The sequence below is a fragment of the Scyliorhinus torazame genome, chromosome 6 (assembly GCF_047496885.1).
Source record: "Scyliorhinus torazame isolate Kashiwa2021f chromosome 6, sScyTor2.1, whole genome shotgun sequence".
Taxonomy (NCBI): domain Eukaryota; kingdom Metazoa; phylum Chordata; class Chondrichthyes; order Carcharhiniformes; family Scyliorhinidae; genus Scyliorhinus; species Scyliorhinus torazame.
Genome location: NC_092712.1, coordinates 159,960,395 through 159,987,889, shown reverse-complemented (window position 1 = coordinate 159,987,889; position 27,495 = coordinate 159,960,395). Strand labels below are relative to the sequence as shown.

Sequence of the window (27,495 nt, the reverse complement as noted above, 5' to 3'; positions counted from 1 at the left end):
GCAAATTTAGGGGAGAGGAACGAACTTCGGTTGTATAGGGAAACCATCACTTGCTGACCGATTGTATACTCTACTGGGTGGACTGTTTTATCAAAGCAGGCCGTACTCTGCTTTTTCCTAGCACCGAGTCGGACAGCTGCTGCGAGCTGGGCTGCTTTAATATTTTCCGTGACTTGTTGGACTGCTTTTTCGTGGGTGAGGGCGGTGACTGTGGGGCTGGCCAAATCAAGTCCCAATATATATTCAGTTCCTTTCATGGGCCGTCCGGTCATGAGGGTGTGGGGGGTGAATCCAGTGAAACTTGATACTGTGTTCCTAATGAACATAAGGGCGAATGGGAGAACCATGCCCCATGTGGTGTTGTGTTGTTGCACATTTTCCGAATAGTAACTATCAGGGTCCGATTCATACGTTCCACAATGCCGCTGGATTGTGAGTGATAAGCAATATGGAACTTCTGTTTTATGCCGAAAATTGTCAGGACATTTTGCATAACTCTGCCTGTAAAATGAGAACCTTGGTCCGATTCAATATTGCGGGGGAGTCCGCAGTGTGTAAATATCTGCTGCGTCAAAATCTTGGCTGTTGCCTTAGCCGTGTTTGTCCTGGAGGGAAATGCTTCCACCCATTTTGTGAAGGTGTCGAGCACTACCAACACATATTTAAAACCATCTCTGCAGGGGGTGGAGAGGACCAATATAATCAAGCTGTAAATTCGTTCATGGGCCATTAACATGTCGGGTGTGCCTTAACTGATCTTTCCTGGAGTATCTTTCTGGATTATGTTGTGTGCAAATTAAATAATTTTCAATATAATGCGTGACGTCTGCTTTTAAATCGGGCCACCAGCACAAAGGTCTTAAGTAGGCAATAGTGGTTTCTATCCCCTTTAGCTGTTCTACCTGTTGTTCCGTCTCTTCTCTTACCAAAACTGCGCGTTGTGTATCTTGGTCGGCCTTATCGTATTGTGTCTGAAAGCTGCTTAGGTGAACTATACAAGATTGGTGTGCCCGTTTGACATCAGCCATCTCCTTGTCTTTAGCTGCTAGCTGCTCTCGGAGTTGCTCATTAACTTTCTTACATTCACTAAAATTTCCCTCACTCTTCTCCTCTTTCTCTACAAGCTGTCTGCGGAACGTCCTCATGACCTCCTCTGTGCCTTGCAATTGTGCCAGACAGGACACAATTGCCATTGGCTTACAAACTTTTCCTACATTCTTTTTTTATGTATCTCGGTTAGGTTATCCCACCAGGTTTGTCCTATACTATCCTGGACCTGACTCTTCATTCGAACAAAACTCGGGCCAAAGGGGCCATCCTCTCCCCTTCAAATACTTCTGTAATTCCTCTTCCCATATGGGGCACTGCTCTGCTCTACTGGTCACTGCGATCTCGGGTTCCTGTGGGTTCATAGGCGTGCCATTGCATTTGCTGCCATTGCTACTGGTATCTCTTTTCCTACCATAATCTCTGTTTCTCTGCCGTAAATTTGGGACAGGGGGAATAGGGCGGCGATTCGAACAGCGGGTATGGCCTAAGCTATTTTCCGGTTCACAATACTCCCGATAGTTTTACGCAACAAAATCTAACGAGGTTACCTTATATCCCTGTTAGTACGCATGCAAGTTAATACACACTTCCGAATCTTGGAGATTTGATCGATATGGGCCTTACACTTGTGGTTTCTTTCACTTTTCCCAATTGGATTTCTAATTCAATGTTTTGTGGGTTCTCTCGGAGTGATAAAATCACTTCTAGGTCAAATCCCATCAGAGTCACCAATAATGTTGCCAATTCACACCGGAGACGCCAATAATGGTGCTCTTTTTAACTGGATACTGATAGTTATTAATGATGATATTGCTTTTTAGAGTCGGTAGGTATCAAATGATACCACCACAAGGTTTTACCGGATATCGATCAAAGACCAAACAACCAGTTAGTTAGTTCAAGTTCAATGATAGTTTATTTACACACAAGAATTACTTCGACATGCAACATAAAACACTACAAGCTAAATTACACCTAACACTACAACAACCTGTACTTAACTTCAGGCACCCGGCTTTATGCAGAGGAACAAGGCCTTTGTTCGGATGTTGCATGGCTGGGTCTGGAGAAGTGACTTTGTTTCTGCTGGGCTCATCCATCATGTAGCGATAGTTGGTATTGAACTTGCTTCTGATCATGATGCTGCAATTGGAGACTGAACACATGGCAGTGTCTCTTTTTATCCTTCGGGGGTTTCGCGCTCTTTTGGAAGGTCCTTAGCTTTGGACCCAATAATTCGCCAGGTTTCGATTACTGCCTTCGATTTTGGACAATAAAGGGGCGGGTGCCTTGATGGCTGGGCATGTCCTGAGCAGTCATTGACCTTGGGCTTCCTGGATGAAGGGAGTGGCGTCTGTTTCTGTATCTGATACCTGAGTACAAGTCTTTTGTTCTGGGGAAATGGGCCATTAGAATGCAAATCAGCTGGGGGTTTCGATAGTGTCTGGTTATCTAGTAGCCAATATACACTTAAGCTCTGAGTTCGTCTGGATCCTGCATTGGCCATATTTCTCATGATTCTTTACAAGTGGCCACACTTCCCTTTGTAAGTGGCCATCCCAGATGGCTACATCGGGTGATTTGGTATGATGATTTGTTCAACAGACCCGGTTACTGGTTTAACGGTAGGATAAGACATTTGAAAATATATTTACTAACCTTGATGTCTCATGTGAGGTCATTAATCTTGCAGCACTGCGTCCAGCTCTTGAGCCTGCACTTTTGCCACTGACCTCCATGGCAATTTGCGCACTGCTTTTGCACCATGTACCTGGAGGATCACCTGTCTCCAAGTGGATATCAGGTAGGACATCTCTCCTCTTTTCTGTGTTCTCCACCAAAACCTCCAATGCAGCATTGGAAAACTTGGGTGGCTACTCATCCCATGTTCAGCCATTTTTCTCTCTTTACCAGGGTCAGATTCCGCTCACAAAGGGCTCCCAAGGCCTATTTCAGTTACAATGCACCTCCGCCTTTAAGAGATACACTGTAGCTTTAAGCAATGCTAACGAGTAATGATAATGGACCCCCTGCTGAAGTGTCCAGTTAATGTTAATGACGACTGGAATCATGATAACGAACAGGCAACACAAGTAATTTTGGCTGCATTACACCAAATGGGCATGGGTTAATTGTGTTTCTCAATCCCAGTGCCCATACACAGGTGTAATCCAATTTAATCCCCATGGATTATCAAAAGACTTTCAACAGTGTATTTCAGAGTAGACTCATAGCTTGGTAGAGGGTGCAACATCAATAATGGATTCATTGTTTTCGAATGGCCTCGTCGCGCCCGACTCAGTGACGTGACGAGGCCTCTCTCACGAGATTTGCAACATTCGGAATGCCTCACAAGATCTAATGACATCTTGTGAGATGCCACAATCTGGATCTTGTCCTCGCTGATTAACATATTTAAGTGAGCCATTAAGACTCATTTAAATATGTCAGTGCCCCATTTTCCTGAGGCCCAGGAACTGATGCCCCTTCCTGGGTGACCTTGCTATGGCGCCGTTTAGGACTGGTCCACACAAACGTGGACCAGTTGTCATGGCACCTGCAGGGGTCTCCCAGGCCATTGGAGGCTCATGGATGGACAGATGGCAGCCTGGGAAGGATGGTACCCTGGCACTCCCACTGGCACCCAGACACCTTGGTGCTGCCAGGGTGCTTGACTGGCAGTGCCAAGGTGCCCCGGATTGGGCCGGGGGCTGCCCTCCCCTTAGGAGGTGGGGTGAGGTGGGGCTCGAGGACCCCCAAAAAGGTAAATTGGGGCACTGGGGGGTACGGAGGCCGCAATGGGGTGTGCAAGGGGATCGAGCGATTGGGGCGGTGTTTAAAAATGGCTTCCTGCACTGGCGAGCTTAGTGAGGTAAGTGCGGCCACAGCGGGGCATTCCCGACTGAGGCCCGTTTGATAACAGGGTAATTCTTGGCGCTGCAGGCATGAAAAAAGACCCCGCGACACATGCCCAAAACATAATTTTCTTTTGGGGTTAAATTGCACCCATTGTTTCTACTTTTTGTAAGGTGGCGGGGAGAGCAATTGCAAAGCTCAGGGTCCTTGAATATAGGATTAGCCAATAATAAATCCAACAAAAAATTCAGGAGGGTGATGTGAATGCCGACTCACTATCGCATGGAATGTCTGAAGTAATCAGCAGAGTTACATTTCAGGAGAAAGAAACTAGATAATTACATGAGGGAGATGGGAATAGAAGGCTTTGTTGATAGAGTGAGATGAATGAATATGGGAGAAAGGGCTTGTGGAGCATAAACACTAACATCGACCAGTTAGGCAGAGGCAGACCTGTTCCTGTGATGTAAATTTTCATGTAATTTGATGAAAAGTCAGGATTGGATACTTGGAAATCAAATGCAAGAGACTTACCCGACGAGCATAAGAATTGTAAATGTAATAGTCGTGCAATTCACACATAATGTAGAAAGGATATCTTCGCATAATACAATACATATTCATAAACAGAAATGTGGTGCTCGTTCCATATATATTTAATCATAGGATAGTTACTGCACAGAAAGTGGCCATTCAGACCTTTGTATCCTTACTGCCTCCCTGTAAGAGCTCATCCCACTCTCCCGCTCTTTCCCAACTGATATGACCCACTCAACTGAGTGGTTTACTGTTTGCAGCTGGGCTGTGAGATCAAGGCCCCTCACACACAATTATTCATTCATTTGCAAATAAATCTTGAGTTAACATTCCTTGAGGCAAATCTATAATGATTCTCAGAAGATTCCTCATTCACACAATGAAATAAATCCATTGTCTGCTTAAGAATGATAACTTATTCAATGTATAATTAGCAATAGAATTGATTTAATTCACTTCAAGTTCCATTTCCACTTAATTAATCTGCAGTTCAAGTAATCTAACTTTTACTGTGTAAATTGGTTTAAGGACACCCATCATCATATCATCTGTAAAACGCTGCTATTAACAAGTTAATATCAACAAGCTCATACATACCAGTAGCAGAGAGTATGAAAGTGAATTGAGTCTCCTCCCGTTTGCCAGTGATATTGTTGTAGACACAGCACATGTAGTCCGCTTTCTCGGGTACTTTCTCAGACCTGATTTTTAACACTGGCCCCCACTGGATGGGTGTTGTCTTGTTGTCAGCTTTCTGGAACCATGAGTAGACATTTGGTGGGTTGGAATTTGCTGAGCATTTAAACCAGACCGGCTCTCCTTTGCCAGCAGCGAACACTCCTTCCCTAACTTTGAATCGCGGTTCAGACTTCACCATCAAATCATAGGGGCCATCTGAAAATGTTTAAGTGAAAGAAAGATTACTGGAAGAATTAGATATCTTCATTCTTTCTGCGAAATGCTTTGTGATTGTTGGACAACGTGATAAAACTTTGTGGAAAAAAATGATCATGCGTGGTAATCTGGTGGAGCAGATTATCCGCCTGTTACAGAACTCTGAAAACAGTGGAATGAAAATCGAGCAGGTTCTATAATGGGTATAATACCAGGTATGCTGTGAAGATGGCCATGACTCTACTATTTGTAATTTAGTCCCAGTAGATAAAGTCTTGACTCAGTATTGCATTTGAGTATCAATTCACATTCATCCATTTGTTGGCTCTGCTGTTAGAACCATGCACCTGAGCAGATCTCAGTCCCTGTAACTGGTGACTACATTGCTTAACCCGATTTCTTATGCAATCCATTTCTGCACATTGGTCCATACAGATCTCCCCCATCATTGGACAAATCAAGGATGATATTAGGGCCAGACAACACACATCCGAAACACACTGGCCTGGAATTTCAACCTTTATGTGGGGATGGGTAGTCAGGAAAATCCTTTGCTCTGACATCCACCTCCGGGCAAAATACCTGCCACGGCAGGATCTTCATTGTTGAAGGCCATGTGGGAGCTGGGATTTGGCCAGCCGACCTGGGATGAAGTAAGGAAGCAGCCATAGGGGCTGCCAGGTATGGAGACAGGCTGCTTAAAAGGCTTGCTTTGGTGCCATGGGACTTTGTCCACGAGAGAAAGAAACACAAAGGCCCTCGAGATCGCATCCCTCACATCCTTCACAATCCAAATACGCCCCATGCCACCTCAGAGACCGCCACACATCCCCATGTCTCCTCATGACCCCTGTGCCAAGCCCTGGCACACACTGACCCACCATACGCTCTCTGGAACACTATAATGTGAAGCGTCTATAATGTAAAGTGTCATTCGGTCAACCTCACCAAAATAGGCTATCTCCTGATTTATCTCACTGCTGTAAGTGGCACTTTGATGTCTGAAAACTGGCTGTTGTGCTTTTCTACACTGCAGCAGTGACTATATTTTGAAAGCAGGCCATTGATTGTGACGTGTCTGGAACTTCTTGCGGTTATTATGTCCCTTAGTGGATGACCTTCCACTTTAACACATTGAATTGCAAATGTCACAGTTTTGCTAACTCATTTAATCTATGTCTCTATTGTAATCACATCCACACAATTTCTTGAGCATCCTAATTTAGCGTAATTTGAAAACTTGGATTTAGATCTCTTTTCGTCTTCCAAGTCATTAATAATTAATATATCCCCTAGGGACCACTATTTATTACATGCTGCCATGCAGAAAATAAACAATGTCACAGGTGGCACCTCTGCCACTTTGATGGGCTGAATGGCCTAGTCCTGCTCCTATTTCTAAAGAAGGGAAGAATTTTCCCATATTTTTTCAGTGTCAGGTTCTGACTGAAACTTGGCCTATAACTCCAGCTGCACAGCCGGGCTTTTAGTCCAGATTTTGAGCCACTCTGGAAAACAAAATCAGGGGCATGATTTACCCCATGACTGTGGTCAGACAGGGCCTGATAGAGCTGGGAAGGCTGGCTCCACAGAGATCGGGGTACCCTTAAAAGGGGAGTGGCAATCAGCACAGAAAATAAATTCCCCACCCCACGGACACGGTGTCCCCTCCAACGAACATAAAGTGAACCCCGCCCCTAATGGGGCTCCCCAAAGTGTCCATTTCTGGCACTGCCCTCAGCACATATTGGCATTGCCTGGGCAAGTCCTCCTCCCCTCGGTGGCTATACTTACCTTGTGACATCACATCAGCCAGGCTTGAATATTCAGTGAAGAGGGAATCATGTGATGGGGGAGGAGGGTCAGTAATGAGATTAACATATATGTAAATATATTTAAATTAGGTCCTTGCCCTTTATGGGCATGAACCACATTATATCACCGGGGAGAGACATGGAAAATTGAAAAACGAGATTTCGAGGGCGAGAATCTTGTTTCTCGATTCTTGCGAGATTTTGCACCTGCATCGCCGTTCTCTTTGACAACGGACTTGGATGCAAAATCATGTCCAATGTCTCTGAAGCAGCTACCTAGTTATCCTCTACTCCTGCCCTTAACCCACTCCCTTTTCTTTTTCAAATATTTATCTACTTTCCTTTTAAAAGCTATTATAGATTTGATCCCGAACAATGTTTCTTATGAGGCATTCCACATTCTGAATGCTAACTGCACTAAAAATAAAGTATTTATAATGTTTCTGTGCATAGCAACCAGTTCAATTTTGCTCCCTCCTATCGCATTGTAAATAATGTAAACAGATTGAGTGTGTCTTGCTTGTGACCTTTCACCTAACTTTATAATGGATGCACAATTTCTGAAAGTATAAACATAAAAATCATTGTGTACACAGATGCCTCATGATTGAGACAAAGGTCCCACTGTGGATTATTTTCCTTCATGAGGCTTACCTGACTCCAAACTCTATCTCCACTGATGTGTAACGACTATTTCTTCACTGAACTTTACTATTTCCTGACAGGTGTCTCCCTTCAAAGGTTACTTCTTCCCACCACAAAATTGCCGTCCGAAAGAATATTTGCTGTGAATTTATTATTTCAATATTGTATGTGTTCAATTGATAGAATCTGAACCCTTAAAGTGATACCAGCATCCAGATACCAGCTAAACATTTAACAAATTCTGCAGAAATTCTAATGGAAGCCTTATTATTCCAACGATTATCATTAAATAGCCTAGAAAGAAACATTCCCGACAAGAATGAGGTACATTAAAAAGCAAAATGTAGGGCTGAATCTTATCACCGATAAATGATGGATTATGATTGTGTCAGAGGTTAAAATGAAAGAATCTGAAACAGGAACTGAGCCCATCTCGAATGTACCTAATTCCAGTTTTAACAGGTGGGTTGAAAGGCAGGAATCCAACCTCAATATTAGATTGAAGCTTTGTGATATTAATTTTATCACATTAGTTGTTAATTGTGTCTTTCCAATTCAAGCCCTGAGGAATCAAACATGTGTTGTGGGCAAATTAATACCTCAACTTTAAAACATTAATCAGTACATTATACTATTGTGAAAGTCCGGTTCATGGTTTATATGTTTTCGAACGTTACGGTCAGTTTTAAGAATTAAAGTGTTAAATATATGATAAATGGAACATCCTGATTGAGAAACTTGATTGTTTCCCTTTCACAAAAATTCAAACCCTCCACCACCAATGAACAGTGGCAACCGTGTGTACCATCTACAAGACTGTTATAACCTGCCTACTGACGATTGGCTGGGGACTAATGACTATCCCACAATCCTATGGGAGTATGAACTTCCCCAATGAGGGGGGCGGAGAAACTCCTACTATAAATAAGCTGACCAGTCCAGGAACCAAGAGGAAGGAGAAGGTAGCAAGGGAAGTTACTGCTACTGTTATGTATATATTGTTATAGTAAATAAACGTTATTATTTTGTATCCTTAAAACTCGTGCTGGATTCTTCGTGGCCCTTACAAAACTGGCGACGAAGGTAAAAGTGAATAGCTGTCTACACTGCTGAAGCCACCTCCCTGGATTTTTGTTGGATACAGGTTGGAAGTTGTTTTCTATTATACCATGCCTCTGTACGGACGTTTGGATGTTTTTGATGCTGCGCTGGAAAGCTGGAACCAGTACACACAACGGATGCGTTACTATTTCCGGGCAAACAATATCACTGAAAACGAGCGCCAGGTGGTCATATTGCTCACCGCCTGCGGGCCGCATACGTTTGGGGTGATTAGGAGCCTTACGTACCCAGCTGCGCCGGACACTAAAACGTTTGACGAACTTGTGAATATAGTGGGGCAACACTTTAATCCAACCCCGTCCACGATAGTCCAGCATTACCGGTTTAATACTGAGAGGACCCCTGGAGAATCCCTTTCCGATTTTTTATCCATGCTACGCGGGATTGCGGAATACTGTGACTATGGTGAGACCTTGTCAGAAATGTTACGTGACCGTTTGGTTTGCGGTATTAACAATGCGGCTACCCAGAGAAAGTTGTTAGCGGAGCCAACATTGACTTTTCAACAGGCAATACAAATAGTCTTGTCCCGAGAGAGCGCAGAGCGAGGAGTACAGGAGCTACAGGGAATGGAAGTGCATGCCTTGGGGCGCAACCCTTTCCGCCCAAAAACGTCCCCCCGCACTCCTGCGGTACCTTGGGCGAGGCAACGACCAGACCGACGCCAGTGGCCATCGGACATTCCTCCCCGAAGGGAGCCTTCTCCAGAGCCAATGGATGAGGAGCCATGTCCGTGTCAGACTTGTAGGCGCCGACCCCGTCGCGGACGGCGGTCCTGGGGATGCCAGAGGCGCCGTCGTTCCGACCGAAACTGGGACCAGCCCAGGGGCCGTAACTGGGACCAGCCCAGAGGCCGTACCTTCCATGTGGATGAACCTGCGGCGACCACTCCTGAGGACGTGGAGACGGAGGACGACTGCCTGCAGCTGCATTGTGTGGCAGCTCCCCGTGTGGCCCCCATTAAGGTGACAGTACGGGTCAATGGCCACCCGCTGGAGATGGAGTTGGATACTGGCGCAGCGGTCTCCGTGATCGCCCAGAGGACATTCGACCGCATCAAGCAGGGTATACAGACCCTTACATTAACTGACTCACAGGCCAGGTTGGCCACCTACACAGGGGAACCACTGGACATTGCAGGAACTACAATGACCCCTGTTGTCTATGGACGCCAGGAGGGGCGTTTCCCACTTATCGTAGTGCGTGGCCATGGGCCCAGCCTGTTGGGTCGGGACTGGTTGCGCCATTTGCGGTTGCAATGGCAGCACATCCTCCAAACAGTTTCTGGAGGGTTGACTGAGGTGCTAGGACGATACCCAGAGGTATTCCAGCCTGGTTTGGGGAAAATAAAAGGGGCCGTAGCCCGTATCCAAGTTGAACCAGGAGCCACGCCGCGCTATTTCCGGGCACGCCCAGTGCCTTACGCTTTGCTCGAGAAGGTAGAAGGGGAGCTCACTCGTTTGGAGAGTTTGGGTATTATCAGGCTCGTCCGTTTTGCTGACTGGGCAGCACCAATTGTACCAGTAATGAAGCCAGATGCCACAGTTCGCTTGTGTGGCGACTATAAACTTACAGTGAATACAGCTTCCCGACTCGACCGATACCCAATGCCTCGCATAGAGGCTCTCTACGCGAAACTTGCAGGCGGACTCTCATATTCACAAAATTAGATATGAGTCACGCCTACCTGCAGTTGGAGCTGGACCCTGCCTCCCGACCATATGTAACAATTAACACACACCGGGGCCTGTATGAATATACACGGTTGCCCTTTGGAGTAGCCTCTGCCTGCGCAATTTTTCAACGTGTTATGGAGGGCATTTTGAGAGGTTTACCACGTGTGGCTGTCTACCTAGATGACGTGTTGATTACAGGGACGTCGGAGCAAGAGCATTTGGAAAATCTGGAGGCTGTCCTTAAACGCCTTTCGGAGGCTGGAGTCCGTTTACGTCACACAAAGTGCGTATTTCAGGCAAAAGAAGTAGTCTACCTAGGCTATCGGGTGGACCGCGAGGGTCTGCACCCCGTCGCAGAGAAGGTGCGTGCAATTCAACATGCCCCCACCCCGACTGACACTTCGCATCTTCGTTCTTTTCTCGGTCTCGTAAACTATTACGGGAAGTTCCTCCCCAATCTGGCAACTACGTTGGCCCCCTTACACCTGCTGCTAAAGAAAAATCACACCTGGGTTTGGGGTCAGCCGCAAGAAACCGCTTTCCGGCGGGTAAAGCAACAACTGTCGTCGTCTGGGTTACTAACCCACTATGATCCTGGAAAGCCTTTGCTCGTTACATGTGATGCATCCCCGTATGGTATTGGGGCTGTCCTGTCCCACAAGATGGAGAACGGGGCCGAGCGACCGATAGCTTTCGCCTCCCGCACATTGACTGCAGCGGAGAAAAAGTACGCGCAGATCGAGAAGGAGGGCCTGGCAGTGGTTTTCGCGGTGAAACGCTTCCACCAGTATGTGTACGGCCTCCATTTCACTATCGTGACTGATCATAAGCCCCTGCTGGGACTCTTCAGAGAGGATAAGCCAATACCGCCCATTGCTTCTGCGCGGATCCAGCGCTGGGCTTTGTTGCTTGCTGCATATCAGTATTCTCTGGAGCACAAACCAGGTACGCAGATAGCAAATGCCGACGCACTGAGCCGATTGCCTTTATCGACCGGCCCCATGTCGACCCTCACGACCGGTGAGGTGGTCGCAACCCTAAATTTTATGGACACCTTGCCTGTCACGGCATCACAGATCCGTGAGTGGACCCAGACGGAGCCAGTCTTGTCAAAGGTTCGGCACTAGTCCTGTATGGTGGGCAGCATCGACAGCTCCCAGGCGAGTTGCGGGAATTTTCCTCCAAGCTGTCAGAGTTCAGCGTGGAAGACGGCATCCTCTTGTGGGGGACGCGTGTGATTGTCCCGGAAAAAGGCCAGGAGCTGATATTATCAGACTTGCACAATGGGCATCCGGGCGTGACCAAGATGAAAATGTTGGCCCGGAGTTATGTCTGGTGGCCAGGCCTCGACACCGACATTGAGAAGGTGGCCCAAAACTGTTCCATTTGCCAGGAGCATCAGAAGCTTCCGCCGGCCGCGCCCCTACATCACTGGGAATGGCCAGGGCAGCCTTGGGCACGCTTACATGCAGATTTTGCAGGCCCTTTTCAGGGATCCATGTTCCTTCTACTAATTGACGCCCAGTCCAAATGGCTGGAGGTGCATAAGATGCAGGGGACAACGTCCTGTGCGACAATTGAAAACATGCGTTTATCATTTAGTACGCATGGCCTTCCCGAGGTGCTGGTCACGGATAATGGCACTCCATTCACGAGTGAGGAGTTTGCTAGGTTTACAAAGACGAACGGCATCCGCCATATCCGCACTGCCCCTTACCACCCGGCTTCAAATGGGTTGGCAGAGCGTGCAGTGCAAACATTCAAAAGAGGCCTAAAGAAGCAGTCTTCCGGATCAATGGACACGAGACTGGCTCGGTTTTTGTTTACGTACAGGACCACCCCCCATACAGTGACTGGGGTAGCTCCCGCAGAACTCCTAATGGGCCGGAGACTTCGCACCCGCCTTAGTATGGTCTTCCCGGACATTGGCGCAAAAGTACGCCGCACACAAGAACGGCAGGAACAGGGATTGTCTCGGCATCGTCCGATTCGGCAGTTTGCGCCCGGTGACCCAGTATTCGAGCGGAATTTTGCTGGTGGTGCCCAATGGGTTCCTGGTGTAATCTTTCGCCAAACGGGCCCTATATCGTACCAAGTGCAAGCCCAGGGTCGTCGCCAGCGAAAACATGTAGACCACGTCCGGTCCAGAAGATCAACCCCGCAAAAGATTCCCCGCCCCCGGAGCTCAGTTCAACAGCGGCAAACACCAGAAACAAGGGAAGGTAGTCCTCCAAATCTTCCACTGGTGCCTCACTCGAAGCCTGCGCAGGTCGTGACGGGACCAAATGGGGATAGAGACGCTGACATGACGGAGGCAGCAGACTCTGACTCCGAGATGGAGACACAGGATGAATCAGAGGGGGAATCCTCGGGTCCACAGGCCGTGGATGTACAACCGCGCCGTTCATCACGGAAGCGCCGGTCTCCGTCTCGTTATACGCCGCCTGATCCAGCGCCGCGTGCAAATGGCGTCCGGCCTGCGGCCAAACGAGTTTGACGCCTTCCTTCGCCAGGGCCGACGGTGGATTCCTTGGACTTTGGGGGGGAGGGATGTTATAACCTGCCTACTGACGATTGGCTGGGGACTAATGACTATCCCACAATCCTATGGGAGTATGAACTTCCCCAATGAGGGGGGCGGAGAAACTCCTACTATAAATAAGCTGACCAGTCCAGGAACCAAGAGGAAGGAGAAGGTAGCAAGGGAAGTTACTGCTACTGTTATGTATATATTGTTATAGTAAATAAACGTTATTATTTTGTATCCTTAAAACTCGTGCTGGATTCTTCGGGGCCCTTACAAAAAAGACGCACTGCAGTAACTCACCAAGGTTCCTTACACAACTGTCATGTGAGAGTACCTTTAAGAAATGGATGTTTAAGCAATGTACCTTTAAGAAAACAGTGATGTCAGAGAGTGGGTGGAGCTGGGCTTTAGATCAGCCATTTTGCAGTTTTGAAGTTTGAGTTTGAAAAAGCAGCTTGTGTGTGTCTGTGTGTTTCCAGAGAGCTGCAGTTTGGAGGAAAAGCACTTGGGGAGTGTCTGTGTTTTGCAGTGAGCTGGATTTGCTGTGATCTCTGCCATGAAAGACTACCTCTGGATCATTTGGGTGATTTAAACTCATAATAGTAAAGCCTTTAACCTGATGTGATTCTGTTTAAAGGTGTTAAGTCTCTTGGAAGTTTGAAGGAACATTTTGAGGAATTATTTACTGTTGCAATATTTTCGGAGTTATCTTTGAAGTAAGGGGTGTTAAGAGATCCAATGTTTATTTAAGATGTTAAGTTGAGCTCATGGAATACACATTGTTTTGTGTTTAAAAACCCACGTGTCCATAATTGTAATCCCACACCTAGGGAACAAGCCCGTGTGGTGGGAAAAGCAACAAATACATTAAAGGGGGAGGTTGGTTGAACTCCATGATACATTTTGGGGTTCTGAAAACGCCTCGCCCGTAACACACCTTCCAAACCAAAGACCACTACCATCCAGAAGGACAAGGGCAGCAGATACTAGGGAACCCCACCACCTGGAGGTTCCGTTCCAAATCACTCACCACCCTGACTTGGAAATATGTCGCTGCTCCTTCACTGTTGCTGGGACAACACTCTGGAACTCCCTCCCTAACAGCACAGTGGGTGTGCCTACACCTCAAAGACTGCAGCCGTTCAAGAAGGCAACGCACCACCACATTCTGAAGTACAACTAGGGATGGGCACTAAATGCTGGCTTAAACAGCGAAGCCAGCATTGCATAAATGAATTTTTAAAAACTGGTAATAATAACTCTGATGTAAAGGAAATTCAAACAAGCTTGGACCTAATCACACAGAAAAGATAACTTCAAGGTCAGAGTTAATAGTGTGAAAGCTATAAGCAATAGGGGGTCTTCTATCTCAGCACAACAGAGGCGAAAGATCTGTCCTTACTTCAATAAAAAAGTAAATTACATATGTAGTTTCCAGGTGAAAGGAAGCTGAAAACAGCTTTATAAACTAAACAAGGCTTTCTTCATGAACCCAGGGAGTCTAAAGAAAGAGACATAAAACTTCATTATAGTTACAAAATCAAAGGGGAGCATGTAAGGTGAAATATTTCATTTCCATTTCTGTTTGAGAACATCCCAAAGCATGTCATGTTGTCATAGAGACAGGCTTTGGGAGTGGAATGTTATTTTGTTTAAATTATCTACATGTGTTTGCTAACAGAAGTAAGTGGTTTAGTTTGGGGAACAGACAGAACAAGATGCAGCTTTGCTGTGATGTAGACTACGCCTCACCAGATTGAAAGAGATCACAGAAGATAATAGTCAGTTAGGCCTGTCCTTTAGGCAGAGAGAATACAACTTTATTGTTCAGTGGGGAATCAAGGTGGGGCTTGATCTCAGTTTGGATTTTATGAGCGAAAAGCAGCTTTCAGCTAGTGGAAGTAATCTGCAATGGCCTTCACAGAGACGTATGGCAGAAAGCAGTCAACGCAGTTAGCTTGGAATGTTGTGGGAAGGTAGCTGCATATCTGTCAGTGACATGAGCAAGGAGCTGAGGTATCCACAATTGTGCGGTCAATAAAAAAGGTCAAGCATCATTAGTCAAAAGGTTAATGAAAGAGTATCCATTGGTCCTATTTTGGAGGAATATATGCAATAATGAGGAGTGTTAAAGTGAATTCCAGAAAGCTGTGGCATACTTTTAGGTAGATCTCTGGAGAGATGACTGCAGCTTCAAGATTGTTGTAAAGTGTAAGGGAATTATTGGTGGTAAATTAAAAAGCAAGACTGAGTTTATAACATATGTAGTTGTAAACTGTAATATTAAGTTATTAGTACTTTGTTTAATTCTTTTTGATATACAGTAAAGTTTGTTTTTGTTTCAACATGAAATATTTTGGCATAGTACTGTTGATTTATTTTTAGAAAATATTTCATTGAGGCATTTAGGATTTTAACATTTTAAACAAGAAAGAGATCCAACACACACAAAAATCCCACAATAACATACCCAGCCCCCCTCCCCCCTAGCCAGAGACCCTAACTACCCATACATTAGATTCCCTACCCTTATTCATCACTTCCATGCCTCCCCTTATCCCCCCACCCCCTGCTGATGGTCAATTCTCCTTGAAGAAGTCGATGAATGGCTGCCACCTCCGAGCGAACCCCTGTAATGAATCCCTTATGGCGAACTTAATTTTCTCTAGTCTAAGAAACCCTGCCATGTCACTGACCCACACACCCAACTTTGGAAGCTCTGAGTCCCTCCATCCCAACAAAATCTGTCTCTGGGCCACCAGGAAGGCAAAGGCCAAAACATCGGCCTCTCTCTCCTAATGAACTCCCGGATCTTTTGACATTTCAAATATTGCCACCTCTGGATTCGGAGTCACCCTCCCTTCCAGGACCTCTGACATGACATCTGAAAATCCCTGCCAAAATCCCCTCAGCCTTGGACACGTCCAAAACTTATGTGCATGGTTCGCAGGACTTCCCCCACAGCACCCACACCTGTCATCCACCTCCTCAAAAAACCTGCTCATCCGGGCCACAGTCATATGAGCCCTGTGAACCACCTTGAATTGGATCAGGCTGAGCCTGGCACACAATGAGGATGCATTGACTCTCCTCAGAGCCTTCTCCCATAACCTGACTTCCAACTCCCCTCCCAACTCTTCCTCCCACTTCCTCTTCACCTCCCCTATTGGAACCCCTCCCCACTCTATCAGTTCTTTATATATTTCCAAGCCCCTCCCTCCCCAACCCGTTTTTGACATAACCTTATCCTGTAGCCCCCCTAGTGGGAGGCGAGGGAAGCCTGGGACCTGCCTTCGGACAAAATCCCACGCTTGTAAGTACCGGAACCCATTCCCCCCTGGCAACTCAAACTCCTCCTCTAGCTCCACCAAGCTCGGGAAACCATCCTCAATGAAGAGTTCCCCAAATCTCTCAATCCCTGCCCGTTGCCACCTCCTGAAGCCCCGTTCCAGCCCTCCCGGAGCGAACCGATGGTTGTCACATCGGTGACCACACTGACCCCCCTCCAGTTCCATGTGCTGCCTCCATTGCCCTCACACTCTCAGGGCAGCCACGAGCACTGGGCTTGTGGAGTACCGAGCTGGTGAGAACGGCAGAGGTGCCGTTAACAAAGCCTACAGGCTTGTGCCCTTACAAGATGCCGCCTCAAGTCGCTCCCACACAGACCCCTCTCCCACTACCCACTTCTTAACCATTGATATATTAGCTGCCCAGTAGTAATTAATAAAGTTCGGAAGAGCCAAGCCCCCCTACCTGCGCCCCCGCTCAAGAAGGACCTTCTTCACCCTCGGGACTTTCCCAACACATATAAAACCCGAGATCGCCGCGTTCCTCTTCCTTGCCTTAGGGCTGAAAATTGGAAAAGGCTGAAACACGAACAGCAATCTCGGGAGGACTGTCATTTTCAGTCTGTACCCTCCCCGCTAATGACAGCGGGAGCACGTCCCACCTTTGGAAGTCCCCTTTCATTTGCTCTATCAACCTGCCCAAATTTAGTTTATGAAGCTGACCCCAGTCCCTTGCCACTTGAATCCCCAGGTACCTAAAACTCCTTCCCACCACTTTAAACGGCATCTCCCTCAGTCTCCTCTCCTGCCCTCTTGCCTGGATCGTAAATACCTCACTCTTGCCCATATTCAATTTATACTCTGAGAACCGGCCAAATTCCTCCAGTATCCCCATAATTCCTGCAATCCCTCCCAATGGGTCTGTTATATAAAGGAGCAAATTGTCCGCATGGAGCAAGACCCTATGTTCCACCCCCCTCTCTCTATCCCCCGCCAAATGTTCGATGCTCGCAGCACCATTGCCAAAAGCTCTATGGCCAGGGCAAACAGTAGTGGGGAGAGTGGACACCCCTGTCTTGTCCCCCGACATGGACTAAAATATTCTGATCGAACCCGGTTTGTCCTTACATTCGCCACCGGTGTCTGATAAAGCAAACGGACCCAATCCACATATCCCTGCCTGAACCCAAACCTTCCAAGGACCTCCCACAAATACTTCCACTCCACCCATCAAAGGCCTTTTCTGTATCCATGGTCACCACCACCTGGACCTCGCACCCCTGCGCAGTCATCATTATTACGTTAAGGAGCCGCCTAATGTTGGACGTCAGGTGTCATCCATTAACAAATCCCGTCTGGTCCTCCCCTATTATCCCCGGAACACAGTCCTCTATACGTGTGGCCAAGATCTTTGCCAGCAATTTAGCATCCACATTCAACAGGGAGATTGGCCTAGACGACCCACAGCTCTCCGGATCCTTATCCCGTTTCAAAATAAGAGAAATCGATGCCTGCGATAACGTTGGTGGGAGAACACTCCCAGCTCCTTTGACTCATTAAAAGTCTTTACCAGAAGCAGTCCCAACAGCCCGGATAAACCTTCTATAGAACTCAACCGGGTATCCTTCTAGTCCCGGGGCTTTGCCCGATTGCATCACCCCCAGCCCGTCTATAACCTCCCCAAGCCCCATTGGGGTTCCCAATTCCTCCACCAACTCCTCATCTATCCTCAGGAACTCCAGCCCCTCCAGAAATTGCTTCATCCCCCCCTTCCAGGTTGGGGGGTTCCGATTTCTACAATTTGCTGTAAAACTCCCGAAACATATTGTTCACCCCCGCCAGATCCAGAACCATCTTCCTCACTGTATCCCTCACTTTCCCAATCTCTCTCGTCGCCTCCTGTTTTCTCAGCTTATGCGGCAGCATCCTGCTGACTTTTTCCCCAGATTCATACACCGCCCCCTTTACCCTCCTCAGCTGTCCCTCTGCCTTACCTGTGGACAGGAGCCCAAATTCTAGCTGCAGTCTCTGACACTCTTTCAAAAGCCCGTCCTCCGGAGACTCCACATACCTCCTGTCCACCTATAAAATTTTGCCTACCAGTCTGTTTGACTCCTCCCGCTCAGCCTTCTCCTTATGGGCCCGAATTGAGATGAATTCCCCCCGAGAACTGCCTTCAGTGCCTCCCAAAGTACCCCCACCGAAACATCACCCGCATCATTGATCCTTATGTATCCCCGAATGGCCTCCCTCACCCACTCACACACTTCTTCCTCTGCTAACAGCCCCACATCTAACCTCCATTGCGGGCACTGGGCCTTTCCTTTGCTGACTTGCAAGTCCACCCAGTGCGGGGCGTGGTCTGACACCACTATTGCTGAATATTCAGCATCTATCACCTCAGCCAGCAGCGTTTTGTCCATCACAAAGAAGTCTATCCGGGAGTACACTTGATGGACATGGAAGTAGAACAAAAACTCCTTACTCCTCGGCCTCCCGAATCTCCAGGGATCGACCCCCCCCCCCGGCCCCCATGTGCTGCATGAACTCCCGGAGCTCCTTTGCCAAAGCTGATACCTTCCCAGCTTTGGGATTTCTGTTGAAACTCTCTCCATAATCAGTCGATGTGAATCTAGATCCAGAATCTTCCCCAGTACCCGTCTCACAAACTCCACGTCATCCCAGTTCGGGGCATATATATTTACCAACACCACGGCGATTCCCTCCTGCTTCCCACTAACCATAACATATCTACCCCCCGGGTCCGCTTCTATATTCCTCACCTCGAATGCCACCCGCTCATTAACCATGATCGCCACCCCCCTCGTTTTAAAGTCTGGCCCCGAATGGAACACCTGTCCAACCCATCCCTTCCTTAACCTAATCTGATCCCCCACCCTTAAATGTGTCTACTGCCACATGGCCACGTCCGCCTTCAGTTGCCTCAAGTGCTTGAACACACAGGCCCTTTTGACTGACCCATTCAGTCCACGAATGTTCCACGTGACCAGCCTGGTTCTCTCCACCCCCCCCCCCCCCCCCCCCAATCAACCAAAACCTCTCCTAGGCCAGTCTACGGTCCATATCCTGCACCTTCCCTGGCCCGCTCTCGGGCAACTACCGTCATCAACCCTCCTCCTCCTCCACTTTGAAAATCCCCTCCCCATCAGCAGTATAATTCCCCCCCCCCACTCCCACTGCCTCGCCCATCCCCCCCCCCCCACATCAATCTTCAGCTCACCCCCGACTTTGCTTCCGTGAAATAGCCCGCCCAGCTAGCCTGACAGCCCCCGCCCATGGCCCCTAGCATCCCACCCCCACTGATCCCCCCCCCGCCCCGCTCTTAGTGCAAATAGTCAAAACAAAGATAAGAGATAAAAACAAACAAACAATCCATCCCAAGGTCCGAACAGAGACCCACCCCTCATCCCTTAACAAAGAACTGTAAACCAGCCTAATCTCGAAAGAAACAGAAATACGGAAAAAACGAAAGAAACCCAAACAACAAAAACCCAAAGTTTTTCACAGTATAATACATGCATTCCAGTTCTACTCAATCAAAGTTCAAGGTCCTCCTTCTCCTACCAGTCCATTCTCCTTCATGAAGTCCATAGTACTGTTGGTTAATCGTTGGGTGTTCCGATTTCTTCTTTAAATGTTAACAGACCCAAAAAGGATTGAAACAATATCCAACCATCAGGAAAAAGGCGGAAATTCAGAGCCTCAAACTTTACCTTTTTACTTTTAGTTTAAGTTGGGGAACAGGACTTACAAATTTCTACCATTTCGAACATGCTTGCCACAATGCAGAGGCTCTTCTTTGTGGCGGAAATCCAGGCCTGATAGATATTGTAAATGTTAATAGTTGGTATATAGTTGTTGTAGACCGGGTGTCACGTGACTATGTTGTCATGATATTCAAACACACACATCATGATAGACAGACCAACAGACCAATTAGCACACATAACACGACAGCCAATCACAGACAAGGACAGAGACAGTATAAGACAAGAAACACGACACCTGGTGGTCAGTAGATCTGGAGACCAGGACAAGGATAGGACCTGATTAACAACACACTCAGAGAGTCACCACGTGCTGAGTACCAGGACAGATCTGTAAACCACAAGTTGAAATAAAACAGCGTTGTACCAATTGCAACCATGTTGGTTCATCTGTACCTCAGAGCACCCAACACCACATGGTACCAGGTGTGGGGTGGATCGATACCCGCCGCCATACCTCAGCGTACAGAGACAACCAGCAATACCCAGGCAAGATGTACGAGCTCCCGGTTCCGCAGCCGCTCCAGTGCCACGGCGATCTCCGCGAAAACTGGCAGCGATTCCGGGAAGCGTTTGAATTCTTCCTGGTGGCAGCCGAAACTAAAGACCTGGCCGATGATGAAAAAATAGAGTTTCTCCTCACCATCGCCGGTGCAAGAGCAGAAGAAATCTTTTAAAAATTCAAGCTCTCCAAGGGGCAAAACAGGTACGACTTCCAGGCAGTCCTGGACAAATTCGCCAAATACTGTGAGGAAAACACACTCCAATCGGCAAGGAAAGGTAAGAAAAGCGGCAGTACTCACCTCGAGCCCGAAATCCCGGACCAGAGAGCGATCTGGGTCGAGGTTGGCGGCCATCTTGCTAAAGGGAGTACACTAGCGCAGTTGCGCGAGAAGTGCGCAGAACCGGAAGTTTTGTCTGCGCATGCGCGAGACGCCGTGCATGCGCAATCAAGAAAACGGCCATCGGTAAAGGAACAGAGATCTGCGCATGCGCAATCGCTTCCTACGTGCTACGTCACGCGCGTCATGACGTCAGAGGCCCCAGACCGCACCAATTTAAAGGGGAAACGTCCCAAATCCAATTTAAAGGGGAAACGTCCCAAATCAAAGAAAAAATCTTTTAAAGCTGTAAAACAACCTTCCTTCACCTGGAATGACAGCACAATGCCTCAAATTGAACCAGGAAATGAATTTAACCTCCGAAGAACCCTGCAACAAGCAGTTACCTCCGCACAAACCGATGATTCCGACCTCGAATACTTCGATACCGATCTTTACATTTTTTCCGGACCTCGCGAGCCCAATGACAGCTCCATGGTCCTAGACGACTACGACCCGGATGAACCTTTCGTGTTGAACATTGGCGACCCCCACATTGAATCCGACGCAGATGCAGATTCACTTTTCGGATCTGAGGATCTTCAACCCAGCAGATACGACGTCCCAACTCATCAGTGCAGGATGATGCTGCAGCCTGAAATTAAGAGACAGAAAGCGGTACAGACACACACAGAGCGGCCTGCTGCCACACAGAGCGTGGTCCACGCACCGCTCAGGATTCCTGACCCTACGAGGGAAGCAACGCAAGAATCCAATGCACAGTCCTTGCAGGAACAAGACCATGAGGGTCTAGCAACCTCCTCTGACCAACTAGCGGCAGATGATGCAAGTCTGCCATGCTCACGTAAACAGCAAGAAGGCTATAACAGTCCACCACGCTCCAGTGCACAGCAGGATGACCATGACGGTCTATCATGCTACAATGAAGGGCACAGCGCTGATGACTGTTCAAGCCCAAATGAAGACAAGCCAAAGGAGTCGCCTCTTCCAAGCCCGAAGAAAAAAGGATTATGCGCTGACCTTCAGGATCATTATAGCCGAAGAGATATCAATAATGCTGCACAGTCACAGCATTAGAAGGATGCTGAGGATTTGCTAAAGAAATTACTTATATGTCTAACTTGCAAGGAGCAGACTGAAAATTGCCAATGTTTTAGTACGGATCGAAAAAATGGACAAGACATTGATCCTCATTTAATGGAAATAACACAACCTGAATCATATCTACAGCAGGGACAACTATCTCCCTTCATCACAAAACCGCAAAGTCCCAACTTCACAGACCAGCATTTAGTCAGTAATGACTCTTCAAACCCTGAGGGGAATATTAATCGCATTGAACCTATGCACACTCCACTGATAAATAAGCAGAACATTGGAGCAAGAATCCTGAGGACACTGACATCGAGTAGCCAGACAAAGCACTTAAAACCCGCAGCAGTTTCAATTGTGCTTTCCAGAGATGGTGAAGATGCAGATAAGGTCGACCCGATTATCCATTGTACCACATTAACTCTAGAGATTAAGCATTTATGTCTGGGGAGTAGAATGTGGGCAATTGAGAACAGTAAAAGAGAGACTGTGACTATGCCAGTCCCAGCAAAATCAGACCCAGAGACTATGAAGGCATGTACATTAGAAAAGGATACATATGAAGTAACTGAGAAGAAAATTGAAACGGACTGTTCTTTGGAAACTAGTACAATGACGAAAGAAACATTGGATCCAACATTTGATGCCCTACATATGGCAGAAATTGAGGGAAATGAACAAGGTTCTGTAATGTCTGGGGGAAGATTTAAAATTCCAAAGAAAAGACCAAATGAAGGACAACGGCAAGACAATGACAGTCCACCGACATGGTTTGCACCACCAGATGAAAACTCTGACAATTTACCCAACCCTAGTGAACAACAAGCAGCTACTGAGGATCTACACACGGTATGTGAAACGAGTGACAACAGCATCCAACGCAAAAGGTGCAAAGTGACAGACCTCAGCTAGTGCGTACAGAGGCACTCGACGATCACGGTGAGACCACTGGTAACTACGGTGACACCACACTACTTCCACCCTCAATTGCTCGAACCTTTCCACTAGTCAATGCATTCCTGCATGTTCCGACTTCAGAAGTGCAGCTTCAAGAAATCTCAGCTGACTCCAGTGAACCTGCTAAGACTCCGGACGGGGAGCATCAACAAAAAACAGACCAGACTCCAGATGGGGAGCAACCAAACGCCGACTCTGATTCATGCAAGCCAGACTTTACTCCAGACAGGCAGTGTCGCAACCTCAGTGGTGGCACGCTCAGGGTGACAGCAGATGCCACAACGACAGGAGATGGATCACGTGACAATCACACTGGGTCAGCAATAACAAGCAGCAGCGACAGTCCAAGAGGAATACATTAATTTTCACCACAGCTATGTCCACACATTTGTTCCACACTAACAGTGCAGCCAATGGCAGCTCATGCTGGACAAACCCAATATTCAAGCCTGCAGCAGCCAGCAGTCTATGCAGCATATTCTCAAACTGGCCAGCACTACGGATTGCCCACTAATGGAATCAAGACCGAAGGAGGACTACCGCCAGCGCAATCTGCACTACAGACTGGATGCCTTAGTTACTGCCCAGGATTTGCTGCACCACAGCTTGGCCAGATAGCATTTTCCTATCAGATGCAAGGTTCTAGTTTCACACCATCACCAGATATTGATGCGAGCAGCAATTCTGTCTCCAAAGCGACATGCTTCAACGCTTCTCAGCAGAATCACCCTTCCAGCACAGCATGTGGCCAGAACCAGTATGCACAGTCTCATCCGACTTCAACATCTGGCACATCCATGACCTTGAATGATATTGTTGATGGTACCTCTTCAATGTCAACGACCCATCAGCTACAAGATGCCATCCGACAGCACCACCACAAACATAAAAAGAAAAAGACTCCACCTCGTTCCTGGTACGCATGACGGATGGATCGGTGCGTAGGCGCAATCGGCGAGCCCTTCGCCTACTTCCACGCTCGCAACGGAACTACACACAGGCGCCGTGTCCTCCAATGGTTCCTGATAGTGACTTCGTGGAGCTGCCATATACCCTGCCACTTCTGTCGCCGCCCGTGGCCAGGCTCGCACCTCAGCCGGTGGTTCTCGACCCACCCTTGAGGCGGTCAACCCGAATTCGTCGCCCACCTACTAGAATGGATTATGAGACTGTTCACACGTCAAAGTTTAGAAACTATTGTATTGTAACATATTACTGTTTTATCGTTCCAGATCTCGTTTGACTGGACCACACTTCAAAGTTTTTCTTCTTTTGTTATGGTACAACCTCGTTAGCATGCCACACCTGACATCGCCCCATGTATATAGTTACGCCACATGTACATGCTGTAAATATCACGCACACACACCTTTAGCTGCACTCAGGAAACATTCATATTTATAACCACGTAGGCACATAATCTTGTAAAAAAAGGGGGGGATGTCATGATATTCAAACACACATATCATGATAGACAGACCAACAGACCAATTAGCACACATAACACGACAGCCAATCACAGACAAGGACAGAGACAGTATAAGACAAGAAACACGACACCTGGTGGTCAGTAGATCTGGAGACCAGGACAAGGACAGGACCTGATTAACAACACACTCAGAGAGTCACCACGTGCTGAGTACCAGGACAGATCTGTAAATAACAAGTTGAAATAAAACAGCGTTGTACCAATTGCAACCGTGTTGGTTCATCTGTACCTCAGAGCACCCAACACCGCATATGTGATGACATGATCACATGGTGTGTCACGGGGGTGGAGCTTGGCAGGATTACCTGGGACCTTGGCAGAGTAGGTGTGCTAATGAGAGTTCATATGTTTAGCTAATAAATCTCCCATTCATTGAAAGTCACTTGTGCAGTTGATTTAACGGGCCACACAGAACTTTTTTACTTTTGTGGGGGCCGGCAGTATTGCACAGGGACTTCTAAACATTGACCCACTTGTCTTCGATAAGAATATGGCAGACAATTGGGACAGTTGTAAGCAGGAAAGGATCTTCTGATTTGGTGCAGCGCTATCTGAAAAAACAAAAAGGTACAAGCCAAACGCTGCTGAATTTAGGAGCCGTCATGAAGTTTAGATTGTTTAAATTCGATTTAGAACATAAAGATGTTCCCGTAATTATCCTACAGAAATTCAAAGAAATATGCTTCACACTTTCACAAATGTGCAATCGACCACTCAAAAAGAATGACTATCAATTACACTACAGATAATCTCAAACAATGTCAAATTAAAAGTCAAAATTGACACTTGAGCAAAATGAAGTGTTCTATTCAGAAACAAACTGTACGAATTGGACCCGGAGGCAACATTGGGTCCTAACCAGCAGTCCAACCTCGTGGCTTGCGGTAGACAGACAATCACCACTGAGGACGTGGCCACATTTCACTGCATATAGTGAAACATCGGCTTCCACATTGTGTCGCAAAATCTCAACCCACTACTAGGACTCTGGGATTGCATCTTGTTAGGGGTCATTCAACTTGACCCAAAGGTCCACGCTGTGCAACTTCATGTACCGGAGATGACAAGGTGCTGTGACATTTTTGACTGTCAGACATTTGGCGAGCTACCTGTTATGTACCAAATGAGTTTAGATGACTTGGTCACACCAACAATATGTGCGCCAAGAAGTATACCAATTGCAATGAAGCAAAAGATAATTAACACACTGCATCGACTGAAAGAAATGGGAATAATGACCCCAGTGGAAGAGGCCACAGAATGGGTTTCGGCAATGGTAGCCACAGTGAGAAAGGATGGTACGGTCAGGATATGTATTGACCCTGTACATTTAAACAAAGCATCACTCAGGCCACATCACCCCATGAAGACAGTAGAACAGATCAGGCATGTCGCAAACAAGAGTATTCAGTGTGTTAGTTCTGAAATGTGGATTTTGACAAATCCCACTGGATCTGGCATCCTCAAGATTGTCCCCAGTAGGCAGCGATTTCTCTGAATGCTATTTGGTATCTCTACCGACAGTGAGGTTTTTCAACGTTGTGTGAAACAGCTCTTTGCAGATCAACCATGTGAAATCATAGTTGATGACATCCTGATCTGGGACGTACTGTAGATGAACATGATGAGCGCCTTCATCATGTCCTAACCAAAGTCAGGGATCTCAATTTGAAGCTCAACCCAACAACGTGCCAATTCCGGGTCAATCAGATGCAGTATGTGGGCCACCTGCTGACAGATGATAAAACCTAATCCAGAGAAGGCTTCGGTCATACGCCACATGGACATTAGGTCGATAACGCTTTACGCCGTTTCTTGGGAATGACAAATTATCTCTCAAAATTCGTTCCTTGCAATAGTGAAATCACTGGACCATTTTGTTAATTCCTGCATCAGGACATCAAATGGTGTTGGCATGAACACTACACAGTGTCGTTCATCAGACTCAAACAATCGTTGGCATCTCCACCAGTTTTACAATACTTCAATGTCCAAGCTCCTGTCCTAATCTCAGCAGATGCATCACACCATGGACTTGGTGCAGCATGCATACAAAATGGTAGACCAATAGGTTTTGCCTCAAGGGCACTCACTGACACAGAAACCCGGCATGCGCAAATTGAAAAAGAGCTCCTGGCCCTGGTTTTTGCATGTCAAAAATTCCATGACTTCATCGATACTCATCTGGCAACTATGGAAACATACCATCAAACACTCATAACATCCTGACCAAGTCTCTTCACACTGCATCTGCATGGCTACAACGCATGATATTAAAACTGCAGCACTACAACATCAGTGTGGTGTACAAACAAGGCAAGGAACTCTACCTAACTGATGCCCTCACCAGAGCCTTTGTACCCACCACAGGCCAGGCTGACAAGAACATAAGAACTAGGAGCAGGAGTAGGCCATCTAGGCCCTCAAGCCTGCTCCGCCATCATGGCTGATATTTTTGTGGACTCAGCTCCACTTACCCACCCGCTCCCGTAACCTTTGATTCTTTTACTGTTGAAAAATCTATCTACCTTTGCCTTAAAAACTTTTAACAAGGTAGCCTCAACTGCTTCACTTGGCAGGAAATTCAACAGATTCACAACCCTATGGATGAAGAAGTTTCTCCTTAACTCAGTCCTAAATCTGCTCCCACTTATTTTTTTAAAATAATAATAATCTTTATTGTCACAGTAGGCTTAATAACACTGAAATGAAGTTACTGTGAAAAGTCCCTGGTCGCCACATTTCGGCGCCTGTTCGAGTACACAGAGGGAAAATTCAGAATGTCCAATTTACCAAACAGCACGTCTTTCGGGAATTGTGGGAGGAAACCAAAGCACCCGGAGGAAACCCACGCAGTCACAGGGAGAAAGGGCAGACTCCGCACAGACAGTGACACAAGCCGGGAATCGAACCTGGGAC

At 47.1% G+C, this 27,495-nt stretch overlaps 1 protein-coding gene across 2 annotated transcripts in view; it reads right to left on the bottom strand.

Annotated features, from left to right (window-relative positions):
- The window catches only part of LOC140425105 (HEPACAM family member 2-like), a 227,846-nt gene that overhangs the window by 107,797 nt on the left and 92,554 nt on the right, over positions 1–27,495 (bottom strand). For both annotated transcript variants that reach the window (XM_072509010.1, XM_072509011.1), the window contains exon 4: positions 5,041–5,337. In XM_072509010.1, the coding sequence (XP_072365111.1) occupies positions 5,041–5,337 (297 nt within the window). The remainder of the gene's footprint in view (positions 1–5,040; positions 5,338–27,495) is intronic.